Below are 27,683 nucleotides of genomic sequence, written 5' to 3' on the forward strand. Positions count from 1 at the left end.
TAGCAACTCTTTCATTATGACATCATTACTAATAAAAGGTGGGACATTCGAAATCGTAATTTTTGTTGCTGGAGCGGATAGTGGGTTAATCGGGACAAACATTTCCTTTACCCATATTCCGCTCACAGTCAGCTGATTTATTAGCCTTTCAGATCTCAAAAAAACCACAACCGCTTTGTTCATGCGTGAAGCTGAAACTATATTTTCAAAACCTACTTTTTCCCCAACAACTACAAGTAGTTCCTCTATTGTCACACCAGCCTCTGGTACACACCTGCACCCATTTCAGAGTGATAGATTAGGTGACGTTTGCCCAGGAATTGACGCCATCCCGGCGTCTAAAATTCCACGGGCACACAATGAAAAACTATCCTTAATTTAAGTAAAAAATAACAAGGAGAAAGGCAAAAAAAAGAAAGAAAGACAAAAACAAAAGAAACATATAAGCTTCTTCTTCTTCTTTGTTTCGTTTAATGGCGGGTGGCATTCGCGCCCTTCATGCCACTTCCCGCCGAAACGGGTGTGGCCTAACCCTATAAAAGGAGCTCGAAAAGGCTGACTCACCCGATTTTTCATCTCTTCAGCGAAGCTCACGCATTGCTGGATCACGAGGAAGCAAGCGCCGTCTGATAGGCATCTCAGTGGGACGAGCCACTTCTGAAGCTGCTGGCCTTCGGCGCCTTCCACTGCCGTTCCTGCTGCACATTCCAGCGCACATATCCTTTCAATTCTGTTATATCCAACTGTTCTTATGCGTGTGTGTGTGTTCGCCCTGCGATGCACACTCGTAAAAGAGCTCGCGTCTTTTTTAAGATGCCTTCCTGCGGCTCGTCAGAGCCCCACTCAGCGAGGGAGACCGGTATGTCATCTGTGTCTCCTGCCTGGGTGAAGATCATGCAGCGCTCACGCTCGCTGACGACGGATGCCCTCACTGCGAGCTTGACGAAGAGGTGACAAAGGCTTGGAACGCTCCATATTCAGTGCGAACTCGTTCGTCTGTCTCACTAGCATTCTCCACACTGGATGATGCTAAAAACAGGAACTACCAGTCACTTCTGCCGGTGGAACAGGCGATAGCGACGCACCTTTGTCCGCCCTCTGCTGGACGGCAGACGAAAGCGGTGTTGCCATCTAAAGCCTGACGCATGACGTCACCTCTGCTCGCGCAAATCTTTTCTGCTGCTGAGCAGGCTGCGTCTGCGCTACACACGATGGCTGGAGATATTCCAGGGTGATCTCCTCTGTAAACTGGACGAGATGGGACCTGAGGCTATCTGTCTCGCGAATTTTAGGAGTGCTTCGCTTCTAAATCCGCTGCATGCTCCATCGAAGCGCCGGTGTACGAGTTCCGCTGTGGCCGAGCTCTCACCCAAATGCGCCGCTGTTTCAGTTCCAGGAATTGTGACTGTCTCAGCATTTTCTGCAACGCACAAGCCTGCACAGTTGCCCGCTTGCCTGCACACAAAAGCCGTTATCACAACAGCTTCAGCAACGCAGCTCGAGACCCCGTTCTCGTACTCCCTCATACTGGGAAAGCGCCGGTGTACGAGTCGCCGCGGCCGAACTCTCACCTAAGCGCACCGCTGTTTCAGTTCCAGGGATTGTGACTGTTTCAGCGTCTTTGGCAGTGCGCAAGCCTGTACAGTGGCCCGCTTGCCTGCACAAAAAAAAAAACACAGATATTTCCCGAAAAAGGTGTAATTTCTGGTGTCCCAGCCACGGCCGATGGTGCTATAAATGTAGTGACGATGCCCACTGCTCAGTACCCATCTCCACATATAAGCACAGCCTTTCACACAGAGTTGCGCCCATAAAAACGACTCAAGTCGATCGCGCGCACTGCATAGTAAACGTGCCCACTCCTCAGTGCCCACAAACACTATGTCACACGCGTCATGTGGTTTCTGTAAAAAGGAAACCCGTGCACGTTCGTTCTGCCCAGGCAGACAGCGAAGTCTAAAGCAGTAAATGTGCACGCTTACAGCCCAAAATTACTCACAGACAGCACGAGTCCCACGGGACCCGCTCAGCCCTCCCTCCCTGCCGTTGCCCAGCAACAGAGCGCGCTTCGCATCCAACCCCTAGCCGTTCATGCAGACGCATGGTCAGCGCTTCCAGAGGTTTCGGATTGGGTGCTAGACATTATAAAGGGAGGCTACTCGCTAGAGTTTATTCGACGCCCTCCGCGCTTTTTAGCGCGCGTCAAAAACCACGGTCAAAGCAGAAGTAGCACACCTACTTCGAGCCGAAATATTAAAACTGTTGAGCAGAGGGGCTGTGGAGCCTAGGTCTCAAGCTCAAAGCGAGGGGGGCGGGGCTGTACAGCAGATACTTTCTAGTGCCCAAGAAAGGCGGGAGTCTCAGACCCATACTGGATCTAAGACAGCTGAGCAAAGCATTGGCGAGACGCAGTGTCAAAATGCTTACAACCAGGAAACTCCTCGAGCATATTCGCAGAAGAGACTGGTTCATGTCAATAGATCTGAAGGACGCGTATTTTCAAATACAGATAGCGTCACGACTGCGTAGACTGTTTTTGGGTATAGCTCTGGACTCACGTTCCATGACGGCGCGGCTGTCACCACAGCGCGCGGTGGGCATTCAGCGCGCAGCGAATTCTCTCTGCTGCGGCGCGACCGTTTCGCTCAGAGAATTTTAGAAGATGCTGGGTCTCATGGCCTCAGCATCTCCAGTTCTTTGGTTGGGCCTGCTCCGCATGCGCCCCCTGCAGTTCTGGCTGAGAGCGCGGTCGGCTGCGTCTCAGGGTCAATCAGAGCTGCGTTACAGCCCTGAAACCCTGGACAGCAAACGACTGGTACCAGTCAGGTGTAAACCTGGGGACTTCCTCGAAAGTGAAGATGGTGTCGACGGACGCCTCCACTTCGGGATGGGGACCGCTGCTCGAGGGCAGACCATCCTTTGGCCTGTGGTCAGAACGGGAAAAGCTCCAACATATCAACTGTCTGGAAATGCTGGCAGTGGAGAACGCGCTGACGCGCTTTTGTCCCCGAATCAAGGGCCGCCACGTCTTAGTCCGTTCGGACAACAGGTCTATGGTGTCCTACATAAATCGCCAGGGTGGTCTCGGGTCCCGAAACCTGTACAGGCTGACGGAACGCCTCCTGGTTTGGGCTCAGCGCAACTTGCGCTCGCTGAGGGCAGTTCATGTGCCTGGGCTACAGAATCTGGGTCCAGACAGGCTGTCCAGAAACAACATTCCCACAGGCGAATGGTCTCTACACCCGCAAACAGTCCGGCTGTTGTGGGAGAGATTTGGCAGGGCGGAAGTGGATGTCTTCGCGTCCCACGAAAACGCTCACTGCCCCGCGTTCTTTTCCAAGAACGAAAGCGCGCTGTCACGGAGATGGCCGTGCTGCCCGCTTTATGCTTTCCCTCCCGTCTCCCTCCTTCCGCAGGTAATAGAACGGGTGAGAGAAACGAGATGTTCAATACTGCTGGTAGCACCTTTTTGGAAGAACCAACCATGGTTCCCAGATTTGATGCAGTTAGCAGCAGTTAGCAGTTCGTAGTGGTCGGTGTTCTCCAGCTGGTGCACAGCTCGTGGGTTGTTCACCCCTTAGTTGTGAGGTGACGGAGGTTCTCTCCTTCCTACAGGAGCTGTTGGATAGGGGCAGAGCCCCATCCACGCTCAAAGTTTATGTGGCGGCCATCGCAGTGTTTTCTGAATCAGCGCTCGGTCAGTCAATAGGAAGGAACGATTTGGTCATCCGCTTCCTTAGAGGAGCTAGGAGGCTGAATCCTCCCAGACCTCCATCAGTCCCTATATGGGACCTCGCGGCGGTTTTGAAGGCCATGAAGGGTCCCCCTTTTGAGCCTATCCAATCGATTAGCCTCCAGCATCTGTCGTTCAAGACAGTATTCTTGTTGGCTCTCGCTTCAGTGAAGCGTGTGGGTGACCTGCGCGCGCTCTCGGTGAGCCAGCCGTGCTTGGAGTTTGGGCCTAATGACTCAAGGGTCATACTCAAACCTAGGCACGGTTATGTGCCGAAGTCCCTCAGCACGCCGTTTCGGGCTCAGGTTATTGCCCTGTCGGTGTCAGGAGAGGATGGAGACTCGAGTCTTCTTTGCCCTGTTAGGGTTTTAAGAGCTTATGTGTCTCGCTCCGCTGTCTTTCGACAGACTGGGCAGTTGTTTGTCTCGTTCAGTGGACGTTCCAAGGGAATGGCTGTTTCGAGACAGACTCTATCCAGATGAATAGTTGACGCCATAGCGTTAGCTTACGCTTCCAGGGGCCTTCAGTGCCCACTGGGCGTCAGAGCACACTCCACAAGGGGCGTCGCCTCGTCATGGGCGTGGTCTACTGGGATCTCCTTGCAGGATATATGTATGGCGGCAGGTTGGGCCTCGCCGTCTACATTTATCAGGTTCTATAACCTGGAGGTTCCCGCCTTGCAAGCAAGGCTGCTGTCGGTATAGCCGAATCAGGGCCCTGATGGGAGTTCTGAGTTCATGAGCATTATGCGCTGCCGACTGTTATATGGGCAGTATTGCGTAAGACCCGCATTGCCACATTGGTCAGGCCTTGCCTCGACTGTGTGATGTTATATTGCCGCATATACGGGTGCTGCTAGATATGGGATGGAGGGCTCACCCCCTCTCCTGTCCTGGACTCTCTGTGAGTCCTTCTGGTGACTGTGCACTGTAAATCCTGGGCGTTGCTTCAGGTTTATTGGTGTGTGATCCCTGCGCGCACTGCGTTTTACATGGGGTTCCCGTAGCGTCTTAGTTTAGACGCAGTACGAGAGAACTCTCGTAAGAGAACTTACTCGGTTACTATCGTAACCTCGGTTCTCTCTAGAAGAGGGAACGAGTACTGCGTTCTCTGCCGTGCGTACGATTCACTCTGGTTCGCTTCGGCGATGAAATAAATCGGGTGAGTCAGCCTTTTCGAGCTCCTTTTATAGGGTTGGGCCACACCCGTTTCGGCGGGAAGTGGGATGAAGGGCGCGAAGCGCCCTTATTGGTCTGATATTTCATCAGCCTGCGCTTGATAGGCTGTGCACTTCCGTCTCGCCTATGGCTGTGTACTGCTGCAAATGCGCTTTACAAAAATTCAAAATTAAGGATAATTTTTTGCTTCAGTATTTCGTGAAAAGAGTCTTTTCCCGTAGCGTCTTAGCTAAGACGCAGTACTCGTTCCCTCTTCTAGAGAGAACCGAGGTTACGTTAGTAACCGAGTACATTTCTCTCAAATAACAGAATAACTTCCCTACTTCAATATCAAAAACATTTTTTAAACTTAATTCTTCCTGATCAAACTTTCTACTTTCCTCACTTAATACTTCCCGCTCTCGATAGAATTTTTGACAGTGAAGAATTACATGCTCGACTGACTCCTCTATTAGGCAGTGATCACATACTCCTGAAGGGTGAACATATAAGCTTAAGATAAATTAAGGCTTTTCACCAACGCTCTCAGAGCCCCAATCAGTCTCTACACCGACACCCCCAACAGTCACACCGGAAGTGAGAGAGCAGAGAGAGAGAGAGAGAGAGAGAGAGATCATTTAACCATGTAATATTTATTTGGTTTACTATGGGACACACACTGATCAATAATACAGAGTGGGGGGGACACATCATCTTTATTAGTTTGCTGTCATGCACAAGCATTAAATAAAATGATCATGAAAGTATTTTATTTTTATTTAAATCCTCTGCATCCATGTGATGTTCGGTGTGGTTTTGGTACTATTATATTCTTCCAGAGAGGACTGCAACTGAAATGCATCGTCATTGGGATTAAAGTTACTGTGGTAATGCTCTTTGGCACATCTGTAATAAATGATTATGATTAAGTTACATGTGTCTATCTGTTACGTTTCTCTTATAGAGTGTATACTTTATACACTCACTCTTTATTGATTGATTTGTTCTTTATTAAAATAAAGGGAAAAGTGATTGTTTGGCCCGGATCTCGGACAGAAAACATTTGCTATGTGGGACTGATCAGAGAATAAACACTTCTAACACAATATCATCACAATCAACATTAATCTTGTATTTCTGGAGAGAATGAGTCAGTGTTTTAATATAATCATCATGTTTTAATTAGAATATATGAATCCTGTCAATCAAACTGAGCAGACTGCATTCAGTCACTTCTGCTGTCTATACGTGATGACCCACAGAAAGATTTACAATCTTACATAATTATTGTCAGAATCCCTTGTTCTTGATGTTTGATTATGGATTTTTATGACATTTTCATATATTTTTTCACCATCTCCTGTAATGGTGAGTTTGTCTGTGTGCTGCTTGACTACAGCAGAAGTGAAACTGGTCTGTTTCAGTTCAGATCATGTAACCAATCAAACAGAGACACTGGGAGTGTGGACTGAAAATCTCATTTACATTGTGAGTGTGGAGTGATTGTGATCCTCTCAGAATAGAGCAGCTCTGTCTCCAGAGACCATGTTAAAACCCCAAGAGCTTTAGTTGACTAGATTTACTGATCGAGCTTCTGAAAAACACCTAGACAAACACTACATGCATCTTCATCTGTTAGTTGAATGATGTTGTCAGACACAAATGGAGTTTGTTGAGAAGCTTTATTGAATGTTGCAGCAAACACAGCAGATTGAAAGATCAGCCAGTGCTTTGACACTAGAGCTCTCTTTCAGTATTGAGTTGTAAATGACTACAGCTGCAGCACTAGACTCATGTGAATCCTGCCTGACACAGGACACTCAGATACGTTCATCTTCAGGAGAGAGCAGCGCTCACTGGAGAAACATCAGCACTGCGAGCGACTAACAGCGACTCTTGTGGAACGAGGCTTCATGAGGAGCTCCATCATGTGTTACTCTGCAGACGTACAGCTCTCCCTCTTCCCAGCGTGCTTTGCTGAGGGTCAGGACACTACTGCGGCTGTAGCGGCCGTCCTGCTCGCTCTCTGCGCTGGTCACAACCCCCTCGGTGACCTCTGAGCCGTCCAGTGTCCAGCTCACCAGCGCCCCCTGTGGAGAGTAAGAGCTGAGCAGACAGAGCAGTGCGGCTGAGTCTCCAGAGATCTGCAGAGAAGAGGGCGGCAGCAGAGACACTGAGGGCTTCACTGTGGGACCAGCTGCAGGAGACAAACACAACACAGTCACAAACACAGAGAAAACACAATGCAGCTCCAGCACTCTTCTGCCCTGCAGCATTCACATCATTTCAACTTGACTTTAAGCAGCAGACGTGTGAGATGCAGTAAAAATCACAACATTCTCATCATTCATGTTATTCATCATCACTGCAGCTGATATATACACAATATACAAACTACACAATCACTATATACATTTAAATCAAACCTCAGATATGAAACAAACTTACAAAGACACTGACTGATTTAATTTCTGTAGTTTTTGTACCACAACATAAAGATTTTTACATTTTCTGTTAGATGTTCCACTCTTATATTTTCTTTTGTTTATACATCTAAGTTTAACTCAATTTCAGACTTACATTTTATGACTGCAGCTCAGATCAAGTGAAAAGTATATTGCTGATTAGATTAGAAAACAACCAAATCAACATATTAAATGAGCTGATATACAAACTATTGCTACACACATCCCCATAAAACCTTATAAATATAACGAAACATACTAAGATATTTACCAGCTTTAATTCCAGTACTTTTTATATCCCTAAATATTCCTTACATTTTAGTTAGGTGAGATATTCAACTCAAAATGTAACTCAGTTTCAAACAGAGATTGTGTGATAATAAATAAATGAATAAATATGCACTAAATTATAAGCAAAAGAGATTCAGAATCATTGATTGATCTACAGAAAGTAGCTAAATTTATATTTTAATGCCAGATCTCTTTTGTCCGTGATATTTACAATAAAAGATCATGTATATGTGAACTCAGTATAGAAATTAAATGTAAGAAAAACTTGATAAACTGATAAGTCACAATGAGACAAAAGTGAATAATTCAGTTCTTCTGAGTGTCACATAAGAATATTTTAAATAAAATATTTAGTGTGAAACTATTTTATTATTATTATTATTCCAAAAATACTGATTTTGTTGTTTTAACATTTTATAAAATCTCAATTGTATGTTTTAATGTAGATTTAAAAGAGCCAGACTTACCGAGCACCAGTTTAGTTCCTCCACCGAATGTGTACCACAGTGATACAATCGAATGAAACACTCGTACAAAAACCTCTATTCCACTCGAGTGAACACAAACTCCAGCAGAGAGAGAAACAACACTTCAACACACTGAGAGCAGAAACACCTCAGCTGCTGACAATGTCTTTCTTTTCATTATCAGTTGAAGAGTTTATTCATCTCAATCACTGTAGTCCTGATTCAGTTTGACTTCATGTCCTATATTTATCATTTATTGTTTCCTTGTGTGCCAATAACACTTTTTAAGGAAATTAAGTTGATGACCTTTGACCTTTTTTATCATGGATGATGTCATGGAGTTTCTCATAATGATGCTTTGATCGTCAAATGAAGCTCGATAATTATGATTCACAAAAAGAAAAAAAGTCTCATTTTACACAATTATGAGTCCTGATGATATTTATACGAGTAGAAAAAAAAGGTCTCATGAAAGATATCCCAAATAGCGACATCAACACTGATTCAACATTAAAAAGACCACAATGGACTTTTACTCTTTTAATCTAAACGCAGCTGAATAATATTCACTGATTCTTGATATAACATCTATTATCAGATACTTTCACTTAATAAATAAATGAATCATAAATGACTAAACAGATGAATATGTTATTACAGTGACACTAGAAACTGAAGATGTTGCATGACAAAATAAAGACTAAGACTAGTGTCAAACCAGCCAGTGCAACAACAAATGAACAAAACTAATATTTTATAATAATCAATGCAATAATCAGTAAATGGTTTAAAAATATTATTGTGAAAGTAAAATATTACAGTATTAGTTGTAGCAGCTCGAGCTGTTGTAAATCCTGCCCTCTTCTTTGCATCATCAGCTCATGCTTCAGTGCTCTGAGAGAGTTTATAGAGCTGTGAGTTTAACACTTCATGACTGAGAGCAGAACAGAACACAATCTTCATCATCACACAAGACACAACAACAACAATGAACAACATCATCATCCTCATCTGGACTCTCACACTGTTTGCTCAAGGTTTGTGTGATAAAATGTGTATTGTTTCATTTTGTTATTTATTCTTTAATTCTTTGAAGTGTAAAATATTAATCATAAACAATTTCATAATATATATATATATATATATATACATATATATATATATATATATATATATACATATATATATATATATATATATATATATATATATATATATATATATATATATATATATATATATATACATATATATATATACATATATATATATATATATATATATATATACATATATATATGTATGTATTTCTTTTCTTTCTTTCAGAATGTAGAGGACAGTACACTGTGACTCAGAGTCCATCAATAACAGCAGCTCAACCAGGACAAGAAGTCAGAATAAACTGTAAAACCAGCAGTAATGTGCATGGTGGTAATTATTTAGCCTGGTATTTACAGAAACCTGGAGAAGCTCCTAAACTCCTCATATATGCTGCAACAAGCCGTTACACTGGAACTCCATCTAGATTCAGTGGCAGTGGATCTAACAGTGATTTCACTCTGACCATCAGTGGAGTCCAGACTGAAGATACAGGAGATTATTACTGTCACAGTGAACACTACATCAACAGTAAATATGTGTTCACACAGTGATAAAGAGTCGTACAAAAACCTCCGTCAGTCAGAGTCACAGTGACTGCACTGATACAGCTGAGAGATACTGCAGCTGCTGATGAACACAATCACACACAACACTGATCAACACAAACACTAATAACACAATATCATCAACATAAATCTTGTATTTCTGGAGAGAATGAGTCCGTGTTTTAATATAATCATAATGTTTTATGTGTAATATATGAATCCTGTCAATCAAACAAATCTGTTGTCTGGACGTGATGCTTTCTATTTGACACACAAAAAGATTTAAAATCTTACATAGTTGCTGTCAAAATAATTATTTCTTGATGTATGGTTATTATCACTTGTATAAATGTGTCTATATATTTTCACCCTCTCCTATAAATGTAATGGTGAGTTTGTCTGTGTGCTGCTTGACTACAGCAGAAGTGAAACTGGTCTGTTTCAGTTCAGATCATGTAACCAATCAAACAGAGACACTGGGAGTGTGAGCTGAAAATCTCATTTACATTGTGAGTGTGGAGTGATTGTGATCCTCTCAGAATAGAGCAGCTCTGTCTCCAGAGACCATGTTCAAACCTCAAGAGCTTTATTTGACTAGATTTACTGCTACTGATCGAGTTTCTGAAAAACACCTGGACAAACACTACATGCATCTTCATCTGTTAGTTGAATGATGTTGTCAGACACAAATGGAGTTTGTTGAGAAGCTTTATTGAATGTTGCAGCAAACACAGCAGATTGAAAGATCAGCCAGTGCTTTGACACTAGAGCTCTCTTTCAGTATTGAGTTGTAAATGACTACAGCTGCAGCACTAGACTCATGTGAATCCTGCCTGACACAGGACACTCAGATACGTTCATCTTCAGGAGAGAGCAGCGCTCACTGGAGAAACATCAGCACTGCGAGCGACTAACAGCGACTCTTGTGGAACGAGGCTTCATGAGGAGCTCCATCATGTGTTACTCTGCAGACGTACAGCTCTCCCTCTTCCCAGCGTGCTTTGCTGAGGGTCAGGACACTACTGCGGCTGTAGCGGCCGTCCTGCTCGCTCTCGGCGCTGGTCACAACCCCCTCGGTGACCTCTGAGCCGTCCAGTGTCCAGCTCACCAGCGCCCCCTGTGGAGAGTAAGAGCTGAGCAGACAGAGCAGTGCGGCTGAGTCTCCAGAGATCTGCAGAGAAGAGGGCGGCAGGAGAGACACTGAGGGCTTCACTGTGGGACCAGCTGCAGGAGACAAACACAACACAGTCACAAACACAAAGAAAACACACTGCAGCTCCAGCACTCTTCTGCCCTGCAGCATTCACATCATTTCAACATCACTTTCAGCAGCAGACGTGTGAGATGCAGTAAAAATCACAACAATCTCATCATTCATCTAATTCATCATCACTGCAGCTGATATATACACAATATACAAACTACACAAACACTATATACATATTATACTATATAAATGAAACATCATAAAATGAAACCAAATGTACAATGGCACTGACTGGTATCATTTTAGTATAATTTAATATATCATCATAAAGTTCTTACATTATATCTTACTTGAACTTAAAATGTTTTTTACGGACTTTAGTTTTTACTTATTTTTTTTTTTACACTTTTCAAACTATTACAATGCAAAAGCAAATTATTTCATAATATTTCAAAAACATTTCTAAACATTCATATATTTTGTATTTTGTATGTTTTTTTTTGATGCACAATATTAGCAAAAGAGATTCAAAATCTTTGAACTACAAAAACTATATTTGCATTCTGGTGACAAATCTCTTTTTTCATGTATAATATCTACAAAAAAAATTAACTTTATATGATCAGTGTAAAAATGCATGAAAATAAATCAGCATTTTGTCAAACTAAATGATAAAACTGATGAAACTCAAAGTGACACATTATAGTAATGTGTTTGGACAATAATTGTTTGCTGAGTATATATAATTAAGTTATTTTGAAGCTCTTAAGGTGACAATAAAATCATTTCTATTAAATATTCAAATCATTTAAAAAACATTTCAACAATTTTGTACAAGACAGTTAAAAGAGCCAGACTTACCGAGCACCAGTTTAGTTCCTCCACCGAATGTGTACCACAGTGATACAATCGAATGAAACACTCGTACAAAAACCTCTATTCCACTCGAGTGAACACAAACTCCAGCAGAGAGAGAAACAACACTTCAACACACTGAGAGCAGAAACACCTCAGCTGCTGACAACACTCAGACATTTAGTTTGACAAAATGCTTGTCATGAAGTAAGAACAAAGACAAAATATTTTCTAAATGTTTTTTTTTTGTTTGATAAATAATGACATTCTTTTCATAATCAGTGGAAGTTTTTATTACAGTAATGCAATTTACAATAGACATGATTCAGTTTCAATTCATAATCCTACGTTTCTCACTCATTATCCTGTCATCTGCTTGCATATTTTTTTTTTTTATAAATATATTTGATGACCTCTGTTCTGTGAATTGTGACCTCAATTCAATTCAAGTTTATTTGTATAGCGCTTTTTACAATACAAATCGTTACAAAGCAACTTTACAGAAAATTATGTTTCTACAATATTTAGTAGTAGCTAGTAATTTGCACACATTTGACAGGATTTTAGAAAAAATAATAATAATAATACAAGACGTAGTCAGCTAGACGATGAACTATCAATATTATTAATTAATAGTTATTATATGATGCAGTCACACATGTAGCAATAATTGTTAGTTCTGTTTGTTGATTCAAGGTTAGGATCATCTGAGGTCCTCTGAGGGTCAGCATCATCTCTTCTCATGTGTTCTGGATCCAGACTGGAGCTTGTGTAAATCCTAGTTACCACGGGATGTAAATCCCGTGGCAAAACATAGAAACAAAACAGAGACATCATTAGCATAGCTGCTGATCCAACAAAGTAAAATTAGTTTAACCCAAACTAATGAAATAAACAAGCACATTTGATCAGATGCAACTACACTCACAATTTAAAAGATACATTATTTGTATGCTTGGCGAAAAAGATGTGTTTTTAATCTAGATTTAAACAGAGAGAGTGTGTCTGAACCCCGAACATTATCAGGAAGGCTATTCCAGAGTATGGGAGCCAAATGTGAGAAAGCTCTACCTCCTTTAGTGGACTTTGCTATCCTAGGAACTACCAAAAGTCCAGCGTTTTGTGACCTTAGGGTGCGTGATGGGTTGTAGCGTGGTAGAAGGCTAGTTAGGTACGCAGGAGCTAAACCATTTAGGGCCTTATAGGTAAGTAATGATAATTTGTAACTGATACGGAACTAAATAGGTAGCCAGTGCAGAGACTGTAAAATTGGGGTAATATGATCATATTTTCTTGACCTCGTAAGGACTCTAGCTGCTGCATTTTGGACAACCTGTAGCTTGTTTATTGACGAAGCAGGACAACCACCTAGAAGTGCATTACAATAGACAGTCTAGAGGTCATGAATGCATGAACTAGCTTTTCTGCATCAGAAACAGATAACATGTTTCGTAGCTTGGCAATGTTTCTAAGATGGAAGAATGCAGTTTTTGTAACATTGGAAATATGATTTTCAAAAGACAAATTGCTGTCTAATATAACACCCAGTTTCTGACTGTAGAGGAAGTAACAGTACATCCATCTAGTTGCAGATTGTAATCTACAAGATTCTGTGTAGTGTTTTTTGGTCCAATAATTAATATCTCTGTCTTATCCGAATTTAATTGGAGAAAATTATTTGTCATCCAATCTTTTACGTTTTTAACACACTCTGTTAGCTTAGATAATTGGGAAGTTTCATTTAGTCTCGTTGAGATATATAGCTGAGTATCATCAGCATAACAGTGGAAGCTAATTCCTTTATTTTCTAATAATATTACCAAGGGGCAACATGTATATTGAAAATAGAAGGGGACCTAGGACGGATCCTTGTGGCACTCCATATTTTACTGATGATAAATGAGATGACACTCCATTTAAGTAAACAAAATGGTAGCGATCGGACAGGTAGGATCTAAACCATCTTAGAGCCTGCCCTTGAATACCTGTATAGTTTTGTAATCGATCTATGAGTATGTCATGATCTATGGTGTCGAACGCAGCACTAAGATCAAGTAAGACTAGAAATGGGATGCAGCCTTGATCTGACGCAAGGAGCAGTTCATTTGTAATTTTAACAAGTGCAGTTTCTGTGCTATGGTGGGGCCTAAAACCTGACTGAAATTCTTCATACAGATCATTTTTATGCAGGAAGGTGCTCAATTGAGCAGACACAACTTTTTCTAAAATTTTAGACATAAATGGAAGATTTGAAATAGGCCTATAATTTGCCAGTACACTAGGATCTAGTTTTGGTTTCTTAATAAGAGGCTTGATAACCGCCAGCTTGAATGGTTTTGGGACGTGACCTAAAGATAACGACGAGTTAATGATATTGAGAAGTGGTTCTTCGGCTACAGGTAACAGCTCTTTCAGTAATTTAGTGGGTACAGGATCTAATAAACATGTTGTTGGTTTAGATACAGTGATAAGTTTATTTAGCTCTCCTTGTCCTATATTTGTAAAGCACTGCAGTTTATCTTTGGGTGCGATGGATGAAACTGAAGTGTTAGACGCTGTAGAAACTACATTCGCTATTGTACATCTAATGTTATCTATTTTATCAGTGAAGAAATTCATAAAGTAATTACTATTTAACGTTGGTGGAATATTTGAATCAGCTGGCGTCTGGTAATTTGTTAACTTAGCCACTGTGCTAAATAAAAACCTTGGATTGTTTTGGTTATTTTCAATGAGTTTGTGTATAATCTCTGCCCTAGCGGTTTTAGAGCCTGTCTATAGCTGGACATACTCTTTTTCCATGCAATTCTAAAAACTTCCAAGTTAGTTTTTCTCCATTTGCGTTCAAGACTATGAGTTACTTTCTTGAGAGAGTGAGTATTACTGTTATACCATGGTACAGTACATTTTTCTCTAACCTTTTTCAATTTGATGGAGGCAACAGCTTCTAATGTATTAGAAAAAAAATAGTGCCCATGTTGTCAGTAATTTCGTCTAATTCATGTGTATTTTTAGGTACAAATAGCAGTTGAGATAGATCAGGCAGGTTATTTGCGAATCTTTCTTTGGTGGCTGGAACAATAGTTCTGCCCAGATGGTAACGCTGAGACATAAAGTTAATATCAGTTATACGCAGCATGCACGATACAAGGAAATGGTCTGTAATATCATCACTTTGGGGTACAATATCTATAGCAGTAAGATCGATTCCATGCGATATAATTAAATCTAGTGCATGATTAAAACGATGAGTGGGCCCGGTGACATTTTGCTTGACTGCAAAGGAGTTTATTAGGTCAGTAATAGGAATTTTTAGGAATTCTGTATACGGCCCTGGTGGTCTATACACAGTAGCCAGAGCAAGAGATACATTAGATTTATTTTGCATGTCTGACAGTGTAACATTTAGCAGAAGTATTTCAAAAGAGTTAAACCTGTATCCTGTTTTCTGGGTAACATTGAGAATATCACTATATATTGTTGCAACACCTCCTCCACGACCAGTCTGACGGGGCTCATGCTTATAACAGTAGTTTGGTGGAGTAGACTCATTTAGACCAAAATAATCATTTGGTTTTAGCCAGGTTTCAGTCAAGCAGAGTACATCAAAACTATTTTCTGTGATCATTTCATTTACAATAACTGCTTTGGGTGTGAGTGATCTAATATTTATGAGCCCAAACTTTAAAAATTGTTTTTGTTCATTTACTTTACATTTTTCTGGTTTAATTACGATAAGATTTTTTCTAGATCCTACATTATATTTTGACCTCACTATTCGGGGAACAGACACAGTCTTAATAGTTTTTACAGCGCAAGTACTTTTATCATTTAAGCGGGTGGAACAAAACTCATCATAATAGTTATTAGAGAATTGTCTTACTAGTCACATGGAGCGAAGTGTCCTGAAGATGTTGTCAGAAAGCAGCTCCGCTCCGATTCTGCTTGGGTGTAATTCATCAGCGCGAAACAGCTTAGGACGCTCCCAGAAAAGATTCCAGTTATTAACAAATAGCAGTTTCTGTTCTTTACACCATGACACCATAACCATTAATTTAAAGCAAAAAGTTTACTGAACCTTTCGTGTCCTCGTCGATACGTGGGCAGTGGTCCTGACACGACGATCGTCGCCGCGGGCGTCGTGCTGCGAACCGTCTCGATCAGGCTGCTGAAGTCCCTCTTCAGCGTCTCCGTCTGCCGCAGCGTGGTGTCGTTAACCCCGGCGTGAAGCACGACCGCTCTGGGGCTCTCGTCGACCTTCAGGATCGCAGGTATCTGCGCAGAAACATCGAGAACACGAGCACCAGGCAAACAATGAGTGTGCACTTTACCTTCGGCTAACGTAGCACTTAATTAATGACTGAATTTTCATTTTTGAGTGCAGCTAAATACAAGTAGAAACAGCGCATCCTTGTGGCGCAGAGGACACAAAAGAGCATACAGTGATCTGGAGTGACACAGAGGAGACGATTGACAAAGGAACTGCTGAATAAAGTAATTTTTGTTTTCTTCGCTTACAAAAAGTATTCTTGTCACTTCATATAACTCAGATTGCACGTCTTATGGCAGATGGAGTATACTGAAAACACATTTCATAACTTTTATGGACCTTGACATGGTTATTTACTTGGCAGTCTATGTGACAATCTCAAGCCTCGAGGTTTTCATCCAAAATATCTTAAATTGTGTTCTGAAGACAACTGGAGCTTTTACGGGTTTGGAACGACATTGGGGTAAGTGATTAATAACAAAAATTTTAGGGTGGAGTATCCCTTAAAATACTAATGAACAACTAGGAGTGTGCGATATGACAATTTTGGATCGTGGATGATAAAAATGTCTCCACGATCTGCTTTTGAAGAAAATCGTAGTATCGTGCTACAGTGCATGTTCTATCAGCTGCAGTTCTGGAGCCTCCATCATATAGGCTGTACAATGCCACATGCATTCACAGCAGTGTTAACTCAGCAGTAAAGTTACTCATGTGCTAAGCGTGTTCTTTTAAATGTTTCATTCACGTGCTGGTCTGACCTGTGCTTTTTCTGAGCGCCGCATACACCCAAAGGGCATGCGCTAAAGCCTGTCAAATAAAACAATAAAACAAAACACAAAGAGAAAAACATAAATAAAATCACTCACTGCTCTTGACTGGAGAAATTGAATACAGTTGCTTTAGGAATCGGTTCAAATAGTATTTTATTTTTATATTTGTTCATTTAATTTCTTGAATGGTCCTGCTAAATACACCTATTGCACCTGAAAATAAAGCACTTTGTTTTATTTGTTTGTCATGTGTAGTTGTAATTTATATCTTTGTCAGTCTTTTATCCTTGTTATTAAAAAATAATATTTCTAAAAAAAAAAAAAATAAAATGTCCATATCGCCCACCCTTATGAACAACCAATATACAGGTGCTTCTCAATAAATTAGAATGTCGAGGAAAAGTTCATTTATTTTAGTAATTCAACACAAATTGTGACACTTGTGTATTAAAATAAAATTGTTGTACACAGACTGAAGTAGTTTAAGTCTGTGGTTCTTTTAATTGTGATGATTTTGGTTCACATTTAACAAAAACCCATCAATTCACGATCTCAACAAATTAGAATATGAAGATGATGAAGATGTATTATTGACAATATTGTATAACCGGTGTCACGATCATTAGATGGAGTGCCCATGAGCTTCAGTAGAGGGCACTCCAGTCAGGACCATTCCACCCATTCACCACCAGTTGTCACTTGGACACTAGCACCTCTTAAACTGTTGCACTATACCCGAACTACATTACCCATGAGTCACTGCATCACAATCACCCTGCCACACCTGCGCCTCATTCATCAGCCAATTTCCTTGCCACACCTGCACCTCATTCACACACACACACATAAAAGCAGCACACTCACTCTCACTCACTGCGAAGTCTTGTTAAGCCAGTCTGACATTTCCGAGCGTTTTCCCTGTGTTTATTATTCCTGTGTTTTGACCTTTGGACTGTTTATTCCGACTCTGATTCTCCGCTGCCTGTCCCGATCCCTGCTTGTTTCTGATTACGATTCTGGTTATCCCTGACACACCTGACACCATTCCCGATCTCTGCCTGTATGACCATTCTGTTTAATAAATGCTGCATATGGATCCGAACGCCTCCGACTCCTTGTTACAGAAGACTTCGCCGAACCAGGATCCAGCAGCTTTAAGGAGTAAATCCAGGTCAGCCATGAATCCAGTAAGCCAACTTATGCGTTTACGTCAGGGAATTAGGCCCATCGAGGACTATGTGAAGAACTTTATTGAGTTTGCCCATTTATCTGATACGTGGTGGCCTATACGAGCCGCTTGGCTCACTCATGCCTTTGCATGAGCCTCACTGGACTCTGCAGTATTATATTGATCTGGCACTCCAACTGAGCAGCTCTGCATATACTGTGGGTGTTGATGGCCGCCAGCCCAGAGCCTCTGCACAAGATGGCCGCCAGCCCAGAGCCTCTGCACAAGATGGCCGCCAGCCCAGAGCCTCTGCACAAGAAGGCCGCCAGCCCAGCGACACTGCACAAGATGGCCGCCAGCCCAGCGACACTGCACAAGATGGCCGCCAAACCAGCGACACTGCACAAGATGGCCGCCAGCCCAACGACACTGCACAAGATGGCCGTCAGCCCAACGATACTGCACAAGATGGCCACCAACCCAGCAACACTGCACAAGATGGCCGCCAGCCCCGTCGACTTTCCAGAGTCAAGTCAGGTCCCCGTCAACTTTCCAGAGTCAGGTCAAGTCACTACTAACACCCAAAAGTCAAGTAGAACAACAGTTAAATTGCATGAACTCAGTCAAGTCACAGTTGATCCTCAGGAACCAAGTCAAGTCACCAACGATCTTCATGAGCAAAGTCAAGTCACCATTAACCTCTGTGAACTAAGTCAAGTCACAGTTGATCCTCAGGAACCAAGTCAAGTCACCAACGATCTTCATGAGCAGAGTCAAGTCATCAACGATCTTCATGAGCAAAGTCAAGTCATCAATGATCTTCATGAGCAAAGTCAAGTCACCATTAACCTCCGTGAAATAAGTCAAGTCACAGTTGATCCTCAGGAACCAAGTCAAGTCACCAACGATCTACATGAGCAAAGTCAAGTCACCAATGATCTTCATGAGCAAAGTCAAGTCACCATTAACCTCCGTGAACTAAGTCAAGTCACCATTAACCTCCGTGAACTAAGTCAAGTCACAGTTGATCTTCATGAACACAGTCAAGTCCCCAACGATCTTCATGGGCACAGTCAAGTCACAGCTGATCTTCATGAACCCAATCAAATCACCACAGATCTACCAGAGCCTCGTCACATCTCAGCTGAACTCCCAGAGCCTCGTCACATCTCAGAGCTCTCGTCCTATCCTGTCACGGCCAGGGAGGCCGTCAATGAGCTCTCATTCATTCCGGTCTGGGCTACTGAGACCATCTACCAACTCTCTGTCTGTCCTGTCATGGCCACGGAGGTTCTCCATGAACTAACCGCCTGCCCTGTAATGGCCACGGAGGCCAGCTACCATCTCATCATGGCCACAGAGGCCGCTATTAACCTGTCAATGTTCTCTGTTTCAGTCCCACCTGAGCAGACTTGCGGTCCGGTGCCATCGACTCCACTGTGGTGGTCCTCTGCTCCGCCCTGGTGGGCTTCTGTCCCGTCTGCTCGGCTGTGGTGGTCCTCTGCACTGCCCTGGTGGGCTTCTGTCCCGTCTTCTCGGCTGTGGTTGTCCTCTGCTCCGCCCTGGTGGGCTTCTGTCCCATCTTCTCGGCTGTGGTGGTCCTTTACTCCTCCCTGGTGGGCTCCAGCTCCACCTGCTCTGCCTTGGTGGACCCTTGTTCCCGAGTTAGGGCCATGGCGGGCTCCTGTTCCCGAGTTAAGCCCATGGCAGGCCCCTGTCTCCTATGTCAGGTCCAGAAGGGGCTCCTGTTTTCCTGAGTTAGGCCCAGGAAGGGCTCCAGTTCTGCCTGATCTGCCCCGGTCCCCGACCACGGCACTTCTTCATGGACCTGGCCCTCCATCCCTCCCCCTGTTCCGCCTCTGCTCCACCGCCCTCCTAGATTGTTTTGAGCGTCTGGAAGCCGCTCCTTGGGGGGGGGCTATGTCACGATCATTAGATGGAGTGCCCATGAGCTTCAGTAGAGGGCACTCCAGTCAGGACCATTCCACCCATTCACCACCAGTTGTCACTTGGACACTAGCACCTCTCAAACTGTTGCACTACACCCGAACTACATTACCCATGAGTCACTGCATCACAATCACCCTGCCACACCTGCACCTCATTCATCAGCCAATTTCCTTGCCACACCTGCACCTCATTTACACACACACACATAAAAGCAGCACACTCACTCTCACTCACTGCGAAGTCTTGTTTAGCCAGTCTGACATTTCCGAGCGTTTTCCCTGTGTTTATTATTCCTGTGTTTATTATTCCTGTGTTTTGACCTTTGGACTGTTTATTCCGACTCTGATTCTCCGCTGCCTGTCCCGTTCCCTGCTTGTTTCTGATTACGATTCTGGTTATCCCTGACACACCTGACACCATTCCTGATCTCTGCCTGTATGACCATTCTGTTTAATAAATGCTGCATATGGATCCGAACGCCTCCGACTCCTTGTTACAACCGGGTACCTCAACAACATCCTCAAAACATCCCTAAAATTTTGCAGGTAAAATGTTCTAGATTTGTTATTATGTCACATTACAAGAAAGTTTGATAAAATAATAATAATAATAACAATAATACACTACCTCAGGCCTCAGTGATGTTCCTATAATGTTCTCCTAATGTGGCTGAGAGAATGTTCTTTCTTTGTTATCTTGAAACATTGTAACAATGTTTTATTGTTATACATGTTGCATCTCAAATTAGAATGTTTTGGAAAAATTCTTTTATTTCAGTATTTCATCCCAAATTGTGAAACTTGTGTATTAAATAAATTCAATGCACACAGACTGAAGCAGTCCAGTCTTTGGTTCTTTTAATTGTGATGATTTTGGTTCACATTTAACAAAAACCCACCAATTCACTCTCAACAAATCAGTATATGGTGACATGCCAATCAGCTAATCAACTCAAAACACCTGCAAAGGTTTCCTGAGCCTTCAAAATGGTCTCTCAGCTTGGTTCACTATGGCTACACAATCATGGGGAAGACTGCTGATCTAACAGTTGTCCAGAAGACAATTGTGGCAGGGGAGGTGTGGTTTAGCGAGGTCTGCGACGGGAGAGAGAGTGAGGAGATCAGCGGTGGTAAGTGAGTTAAGTGAGAGACAAGTGACACCTGCTTCTCATTGCAGTGATTGGCGTGGGGAAGCAGTATTTAAGCCAGCTGGGAACCAGAGACAAAGGAGAGACTTTGTAATAAAGTTCCCACGAGCCTCAGTACGCCGACCCTGGTCTCCTTCCTTCTCTGCCATACGAACTTTATCACACTGAATCCAAGAACGGAAAACAAAGTCGCGCCACATGCGCATAAATCATAACATTGATACTTTCAGGCTCTCGCTTTCTATCGGTCGTTTCCTCCCACGAGTCCTCAGATCTCTCCTTTGTCTCTGGTTCCCAGCTGGCTTAAATACTGCTTCCCCACGCCAATCACTGCAATGAGAAGCAGGTGTCACTTGTCTCTCACTTAACTCACTTACCACCGCTGATCTCCTCACTCTCTCTCCCGTCGCAGACCTCGCTAAACCACACCTCCCCTGCCACAACAATCATTGACACCCTTCACAAGGAGTGTAAATCACAAAAATCAATTGCCAATAAGCTGGCTGTTCACGGAGTGCTGTATCCAAGCGTGTTAATCGAAAGTTGAGTGGAACAAAAAAGTGTGGGGAAAAAAAGATGCACAAGCAACCGGGAGAACCGCGGCCTTATGAGGACTGTCAAGCAAACTGGATTCAAGAATTTTAGAGAATTTCACAAGGAATGGACTGAGGCTGGGGTCAAGGCATCAAGAGCCACCACACACAGAAGCGTCAAGGAATTTGGCTACAGTTGTCATTTTCCTCTTGTTAAGCCACTCCTGTACTACAGACAATGTCAGAGGCATCTTACCTGGGCTAAGGATAAGAAGAACTGGACTGTTGCTCAGTGGTCCAAAGTCCTCTTTTCAGATGAGAGCAAGTTTTGTATTTTTTTTCGGAAACCAATGTCCCAGAGTCTGGAGGAAGGCTGGGGAAGCTCATAGCCGAAGCTGCTTGAAGTCCAGTGTTAAGTTTCCACAGTCTGTGATGATTTGGGATGCAATGTCATCTGCTGGTGTTGGTCCATTGTGTTTTTTTGAAAACCAAAGTCACTGCACCTGTTTACCAAGAAATCTTGTAGCACTTCATGCTTCCTTCTGCTGACCAGCTTTTTGAAGATGACGATTTCATTTTCCAACAGGATTTGGCACCTGCCCTCACTGCCAAAAGCACCAAAAGTTGTGTTGGTGTGCTTGACTGGCCAGAGAACTCACCAGACCGGAACCCCAGAGAGAATCTATGGGCTATCGTCAAGAAGAAGATGAGAAACAAGAGACCAAAAAATGCAGATGAGCTGAAGGCCACCCTCTAAGAAACCTGGGCTTCCATACCACCTCAGCAGTGCCACAAACTGATCACCTCCATGCCACGCTGAAATGAGGCAGTAATTAAAGCAAAAGAAGCCCCTACCAAGTATTGAGTACATGTACAGTAAATGAACATACTTTCCAGAAGGCCAACAATTCACTTTTTTTTAATTAACTGATTTTTTTATTGGTCTTATGAATTATTCTAATTTGTTGAGAAAGTGAATTGGTGGGTTTTTGTTAAATGTGAGCCAAAATCATCACAATTAAAATAACCAAATACTTAAATAACTTTAGTATGTGAGCTGAATTTATTTAATACACAAGTTTCACAGTTTGAGTTGAATTACTGAAATAAATGAACTTTTTCATGACATTCTGATTTATTGAGATGCACTAGTCTCATGTAGCCAGACCTTCAGACTGAAGGTCTGAAATTCATGGCAGCTTTCATTGGCCAAGGCCCACACATGAGGCTGTTTGACCAACATGTGAAACAACTAATCACATTTCTTTTCATTCACCATCATGTTTTGAGGCGTGGAAATGTCGCCACAATGACAGAACAGTGTGTAAAACTTTCGGACATATTTGAAAGATTTTATGCCGCGAACATTAAATATTTCACATAGTTTTGAAAATCCAGCATTTGGTTGATCCTGATAAACACTTGTCGTCGCAGTTGTAAACACAAAAGCTTTCTTCTTGCTTGAGGGGGCTTGGCACCATGGTGTCTTTGTTTCCAGGCAGAACGTTATAGAACCCAACACACACGTCTCACGGAAATCCTGTAGAATTCAACCAATCCGATGAGGACTTAGACTCTTCTGAAGTGTTTCCAATTTTTTGTCCCATATGCATCAGAATTTTAGCCAATTGTCCATGGGCATGACATCTCAGCCTGAGACTAGAGATGCACTTGTAATCTGTTACCACAACAACATCCTCACAACATGCTCAAAATGTTGCAGGTAAAATATTCTAGCTTTGTTATTAGGTCACATTACAAGAACATAAAAAAAAAAAAAAAATTACATAATCTCAAGTCTCAGTGGTATTACTATAACGTTCTCCTAATGTGGCTGAGGGAATGTTCTTTCTTTGTTATCTTGAAACATTGTAATAATATTTTATTGAGAACATTATATAACCTGTTACCTCAACAACATCCACAAAACATCCTCAAAACCAGGGGCGATTCTAGGATTTTGATTTTAGGGGGGCTCAGCCCCCAATAAGGGTATGATTAAAAAAATATTATTTGACTATTAGGGTAGGGTGGTATGCTACTAACCTTACTGCAATCCACTATTCCATTGTATTCCCTGTATTTCATATATGGGAGTAGGAGTACTGACTGAGCCATATACAACACTGTAATAAGAAAATAATTATTGGATGTGACCACTAGAAAATAGGGAATGTCGATTTTTTTTTTTTTTAAATGAAGACCTCCTGATTAATTCACTGTACAAACACACGCACACATGTTTCCAGTACAAACACAACATTTTACTGTTTGCATTTCTATGCTCACATACAAACCTCAGATAGGAATTTTTTCCTTTGACAATACCACTGCTTTTTCTTATAAAATGTACAGGGAAGTTGGCAGACAATTAAAGCAATGTCAGGGTTCAATGACTGAAATGAATCTTGGGAACACAGTGGTATTGTGTGTGTGAGAGGCTGTCTACGTTCTATTCTCACCTGACTGTTGCTCATTTGCAGACCTACTCCCGCACGACAAGAACAAATTTTGTATATCCATCTACAATGAAATATAAATTATTTTAGTTTTTTAGCTTTTTAGCCTTTATAATCAACAATACGGTTGGATATTCATAAAGTCACCCCATGAAAACTGATGTCATTTTAAGTATTTTAACTAACCAGCTAATATTCATTAAGAATATAGACAAACCATGTATTAATGTAATTGTCTATTGGCAATATGATTAAACTGTTCTATATTTATTTCTATTTATTAAAAATAACAACATGAATTATCAATTTGCCACTTCTATAAATCAAGTACAAATCTAGTATAAATAGTATAAATCAAGAAAATCAAAAATCCCTTTACTCTACACTTACTCTAATTTATGTATCATGACACTCCTCCTGATTCATTATTACTTAATACAAAACTATATTTAATAATACAAAACAAAATAACTCCACATTCTCTCTCTGGGCCATCTAGTGCTTTCAGACAATGATGTGTGTCTTTAATCATTTCTGTGCATGGCTGCATAATGTAATGTCAAAATACATAATAATATGTCTGTAATTTTAAAAAGTAAATGAAAATAAATCATGATCGTTTTCTGAATCTAAAGTATGTTTTCATGGGTGTTAATCACTTCATTTTTGTAGGAATAAAAAACAACTATCACACAAGGGCTGAAGGTGAACGCAGCGAAACGTATTGGTATTGGATGAGAAACCGAGCCGTCCCGTGTGCTCCCAATGCTCCAGACCAGTAACATCACATTATGTAAACTGCAATGCATTTATGACAAAGAACTGCACCGATGCAGATGTAATATCATAGCTTTACCAATCTATCAATAAATGCACTCACGACACGACACACACCTTGTGCTCTCTGATGTTCGCTCTGCTTGGCGCCCCTGCAGATTGAAAAATGCGCTAAATGCAAGCAGACTCAGATAAGGGGAGGAGCCGAAACTTGACGCAGCTTGCCGCCGTTTCAAATGAGTTTTTTTAAAGGGGACTGAAGCGATAAAAAATTTATTAATCAAATATTTTTTTAGGGGGGCTGGGCAGAAGTTTAGGGGCTGAAGCCCCCCTAAAAAGGGCCTAGTGACGCCCCTGCTCAAAACGTTGCTGTAAAATGTTCTAGCTTTGTTATTACATCTTATTACAAGAACGTTTTATAAAAAACATTATACAATCTCAAGTCTCAGTTATGTTCATATAACGTTCTACTAATATGGCTGAGAGAATGTTCTTTCTTTGTTAACTAGAATCATTATGCCATTGTTTTATTTGACAACATTACATAATTTGTTACCTCGACAACATCCTCAAAACATCCCTAATATTTTGCAGGTACAATGTTCTAGCTTTGTTATTATATCACATTACAAGAACGTTTTAAAAAATCATAACAATATCTCAGGCCTCAGTGATGTTCCTATAACGTTCCCCTAATGTGGCTGAGAGAATGCTCTTTCTTAGTTATCTTGAAACATTGTAATAATGTTTTATTGAAAACATTATTTAATCTGTTATCTCAACAACATCCTCAAAATGCTGCAGGTAAAATGTTCTAGCTTTGTTATTACATCACACTACAAGAATGTTTTATAAAAAAACATAACACCATCTCAGGCCTCAGTGATGTTCCCATAACGTTCCCCAAATGAGGCTGAGAGAATGTTCTTATTTTGTTATCCTGAAACATTGTAACAATGTTTTATTGAGAACATTACATAATCTGTTACCTCAACAACATTCTCAAAACATCCTCAAAATGTTGCAGATAACATGTTCTAGCTTTGTTAATACAAACCTGATTCCAAAAAAGTTGTGACACTGTACAAATTGTGAGTAAAAGAGGAATGGAATCATTTACAAATCTCATAAACTTATATTTTATTCACAATTGAATATAGATAACATATCAAATGTTGAAAGCGAGACATTAGACAGAGCTAACCATTCCAAAAAAGTTGGGACAGGTAACAATAAGAGGCCGGAAAAGTTAAATGTACATATAAGGAACAGCTGGAGGACCAATTTGCAACTTATTAGGTCAACAGGCAACATGATTGGGTATAAAAAGAGCCTCTCAGAGTGGCAGTATCTCTCAGAAGTCAAGATGGGCAGAGGATCACCAATTCCTCCAATGCTGCGGCGAAAAATAGTGGTGCAATATCAGAAAGGAGTTTCTCAGAGAAAAATTGCAAAGAGATTGAAGTTATCATCATCTACAGTGCATAATATCTTCCAAAGATTTAGAGAATCTGGAACAATCTCTGTGCATAAGGGTCAAGGCCGGAAAACCATACTGGATGCCCGTGATCTTCGGGCCCTTAGATGGCACTGCATCACATACAGGAATGATACTGTAATGGAAGTCACAACATGGGCTCAGGCAGGGGCATACTGGGACAAAAAAGGGGCCCTGGACTTTCTGGCCCACAGCAGCCCACCACATCCTAAAGCATCCGCCCCTGTTTTGATGTCATTTATTAATTTAATATTTAAGTAAACAGTTTGGGAATATATGTATATTTTTGTGTACCGGGTGGGCGGGCCCACACTGGCCAGCGGCCCACCGGGAAAAGTCCCGGTGCTCCAGATGGCCAGTCCACCCCTGGGCTCAGAAATACTTCCAGAAAACATTGTCAGTGAACACAATCCACCGTGCCATTCACCGTTGCTGGCTAAAAATCTATAGGTCAAAAAGACGCCATATCTAAACATGATCAAGAAGCGCAAGCATTTTCTCGGGGCCAAGGCTCATTTAAAATGGACTGTGGCAAAGTGGAAAACTGTTCTGTGGTCAGACAAATCAAAATTTTAAGTTCTTTTTGGAAAACAGGGATGCCATGTCATCCGGACTAAAGAGGACAAGGACAACCCAAATGGAGATCAGAGCTCAGTTCAGAAGCCTGCATCTCTGATGGTATGGGGTAGCATGAGTGTGTGTGGCATGGGCAGCTTACACATCTGAAAAAGGCACCATCAATGCTGAAAGGTATATCCAAGTTCTAGAACAACATATGCTCCCATCCAGACGTCTCTTTCAGGGAAGACCTTGCATTTTCCATCATGACAATGCCAGACCACATACTGCATCAATAACAACATCATGGCTGCGTAGAAGAAGGATCCGGGTACTGAAATGGCCAGCCTGCAGTCCAGATCTTTCACCCATAGAAAACATTTGGTGCATCATAAAGAGGAAGATGTGAGAAGATGTCTTTTCTCTGGCTGTTATAACTGTGTGTTTCTGAAACATGTTTGTTATAACTCAAAAACCCAGAGAAAATACTAATAGGTGTTGGTTGTTACGCAGCTTACTGGTGATGACAATCATCAATTATGGAGCTGTTCAGAGTTCAAAATCTGACTAAAGAGCTGACTAAAGAGGTGCTGCGTAATTAGTTCGAAGGGGAAGTCGTGGCCTGGTGGTTAGAGAATCGGACTCCCAATCGAAGGGTTGTGGGTTCGAGTCCCGGGCCGGAAGGAATTGTGGGTGGGGGGAGTGCATGTACAGTTCTCTCATCACCCT

The 27,683-nt window shown here is 41.8% G+C and overlaps 3 gene segments (V, D, J or C); 1 reads left to right on the plus strand and 2 right to left on the minus strand.

Moving 5' to 3' along the window:
* Positions 1-6,566: 6,566 nt before the first annotated feature.
* Positions 6,567-8,008, minus strand: LOC132133593 (immunoglobulin lambda constant 7-like). The segment is given in 1 exon segment: positions 6,567-8,008. A coding segment is annotated over 1 exon segment (393 nt).
* A 1,049-nt stretch (positions 8,009-9,057) lies between these two features.
* Positions 9,058-9,821, plus strand: LOC132133519 (immunoglobulin kappa variable 3-20-like). The segment is given in 2 exon segments: positions 9,058-9,150; positions 9,440-9,821. Coding segments are annotated over 2 exon segments (375 nt in total).
* A 641-nt stretch (positions 9,822-10,462) lies between these two features.
* Positions 10,463-12,233, minus strand: LOC132133535 (immunoglobulin lambda constant 7-like). The segment is given in 2 exon segments: positions 10,463-11,529; positions 11,567-12,233. A coding segment is annotated over 1 exon segment (393 nt).
* Between the last annotated feature and the right edge of the window lie 15,450 nt (positions 12,234-27,683).

This window comes from Carassius carassius, chromosome 50 (assembly GCF_963082965.1).
Source record: "Carassius carassius chromosome 50, fCarCar2.1, whole genome shotgun sequence".
In the NCBI taxonomy this organism is placed as follows: Eukaryota; Metazoa; Chordata; class Actinopteri; order Cypriniformes; family Cyprinidae; genus Carassius; species Carassius carassius.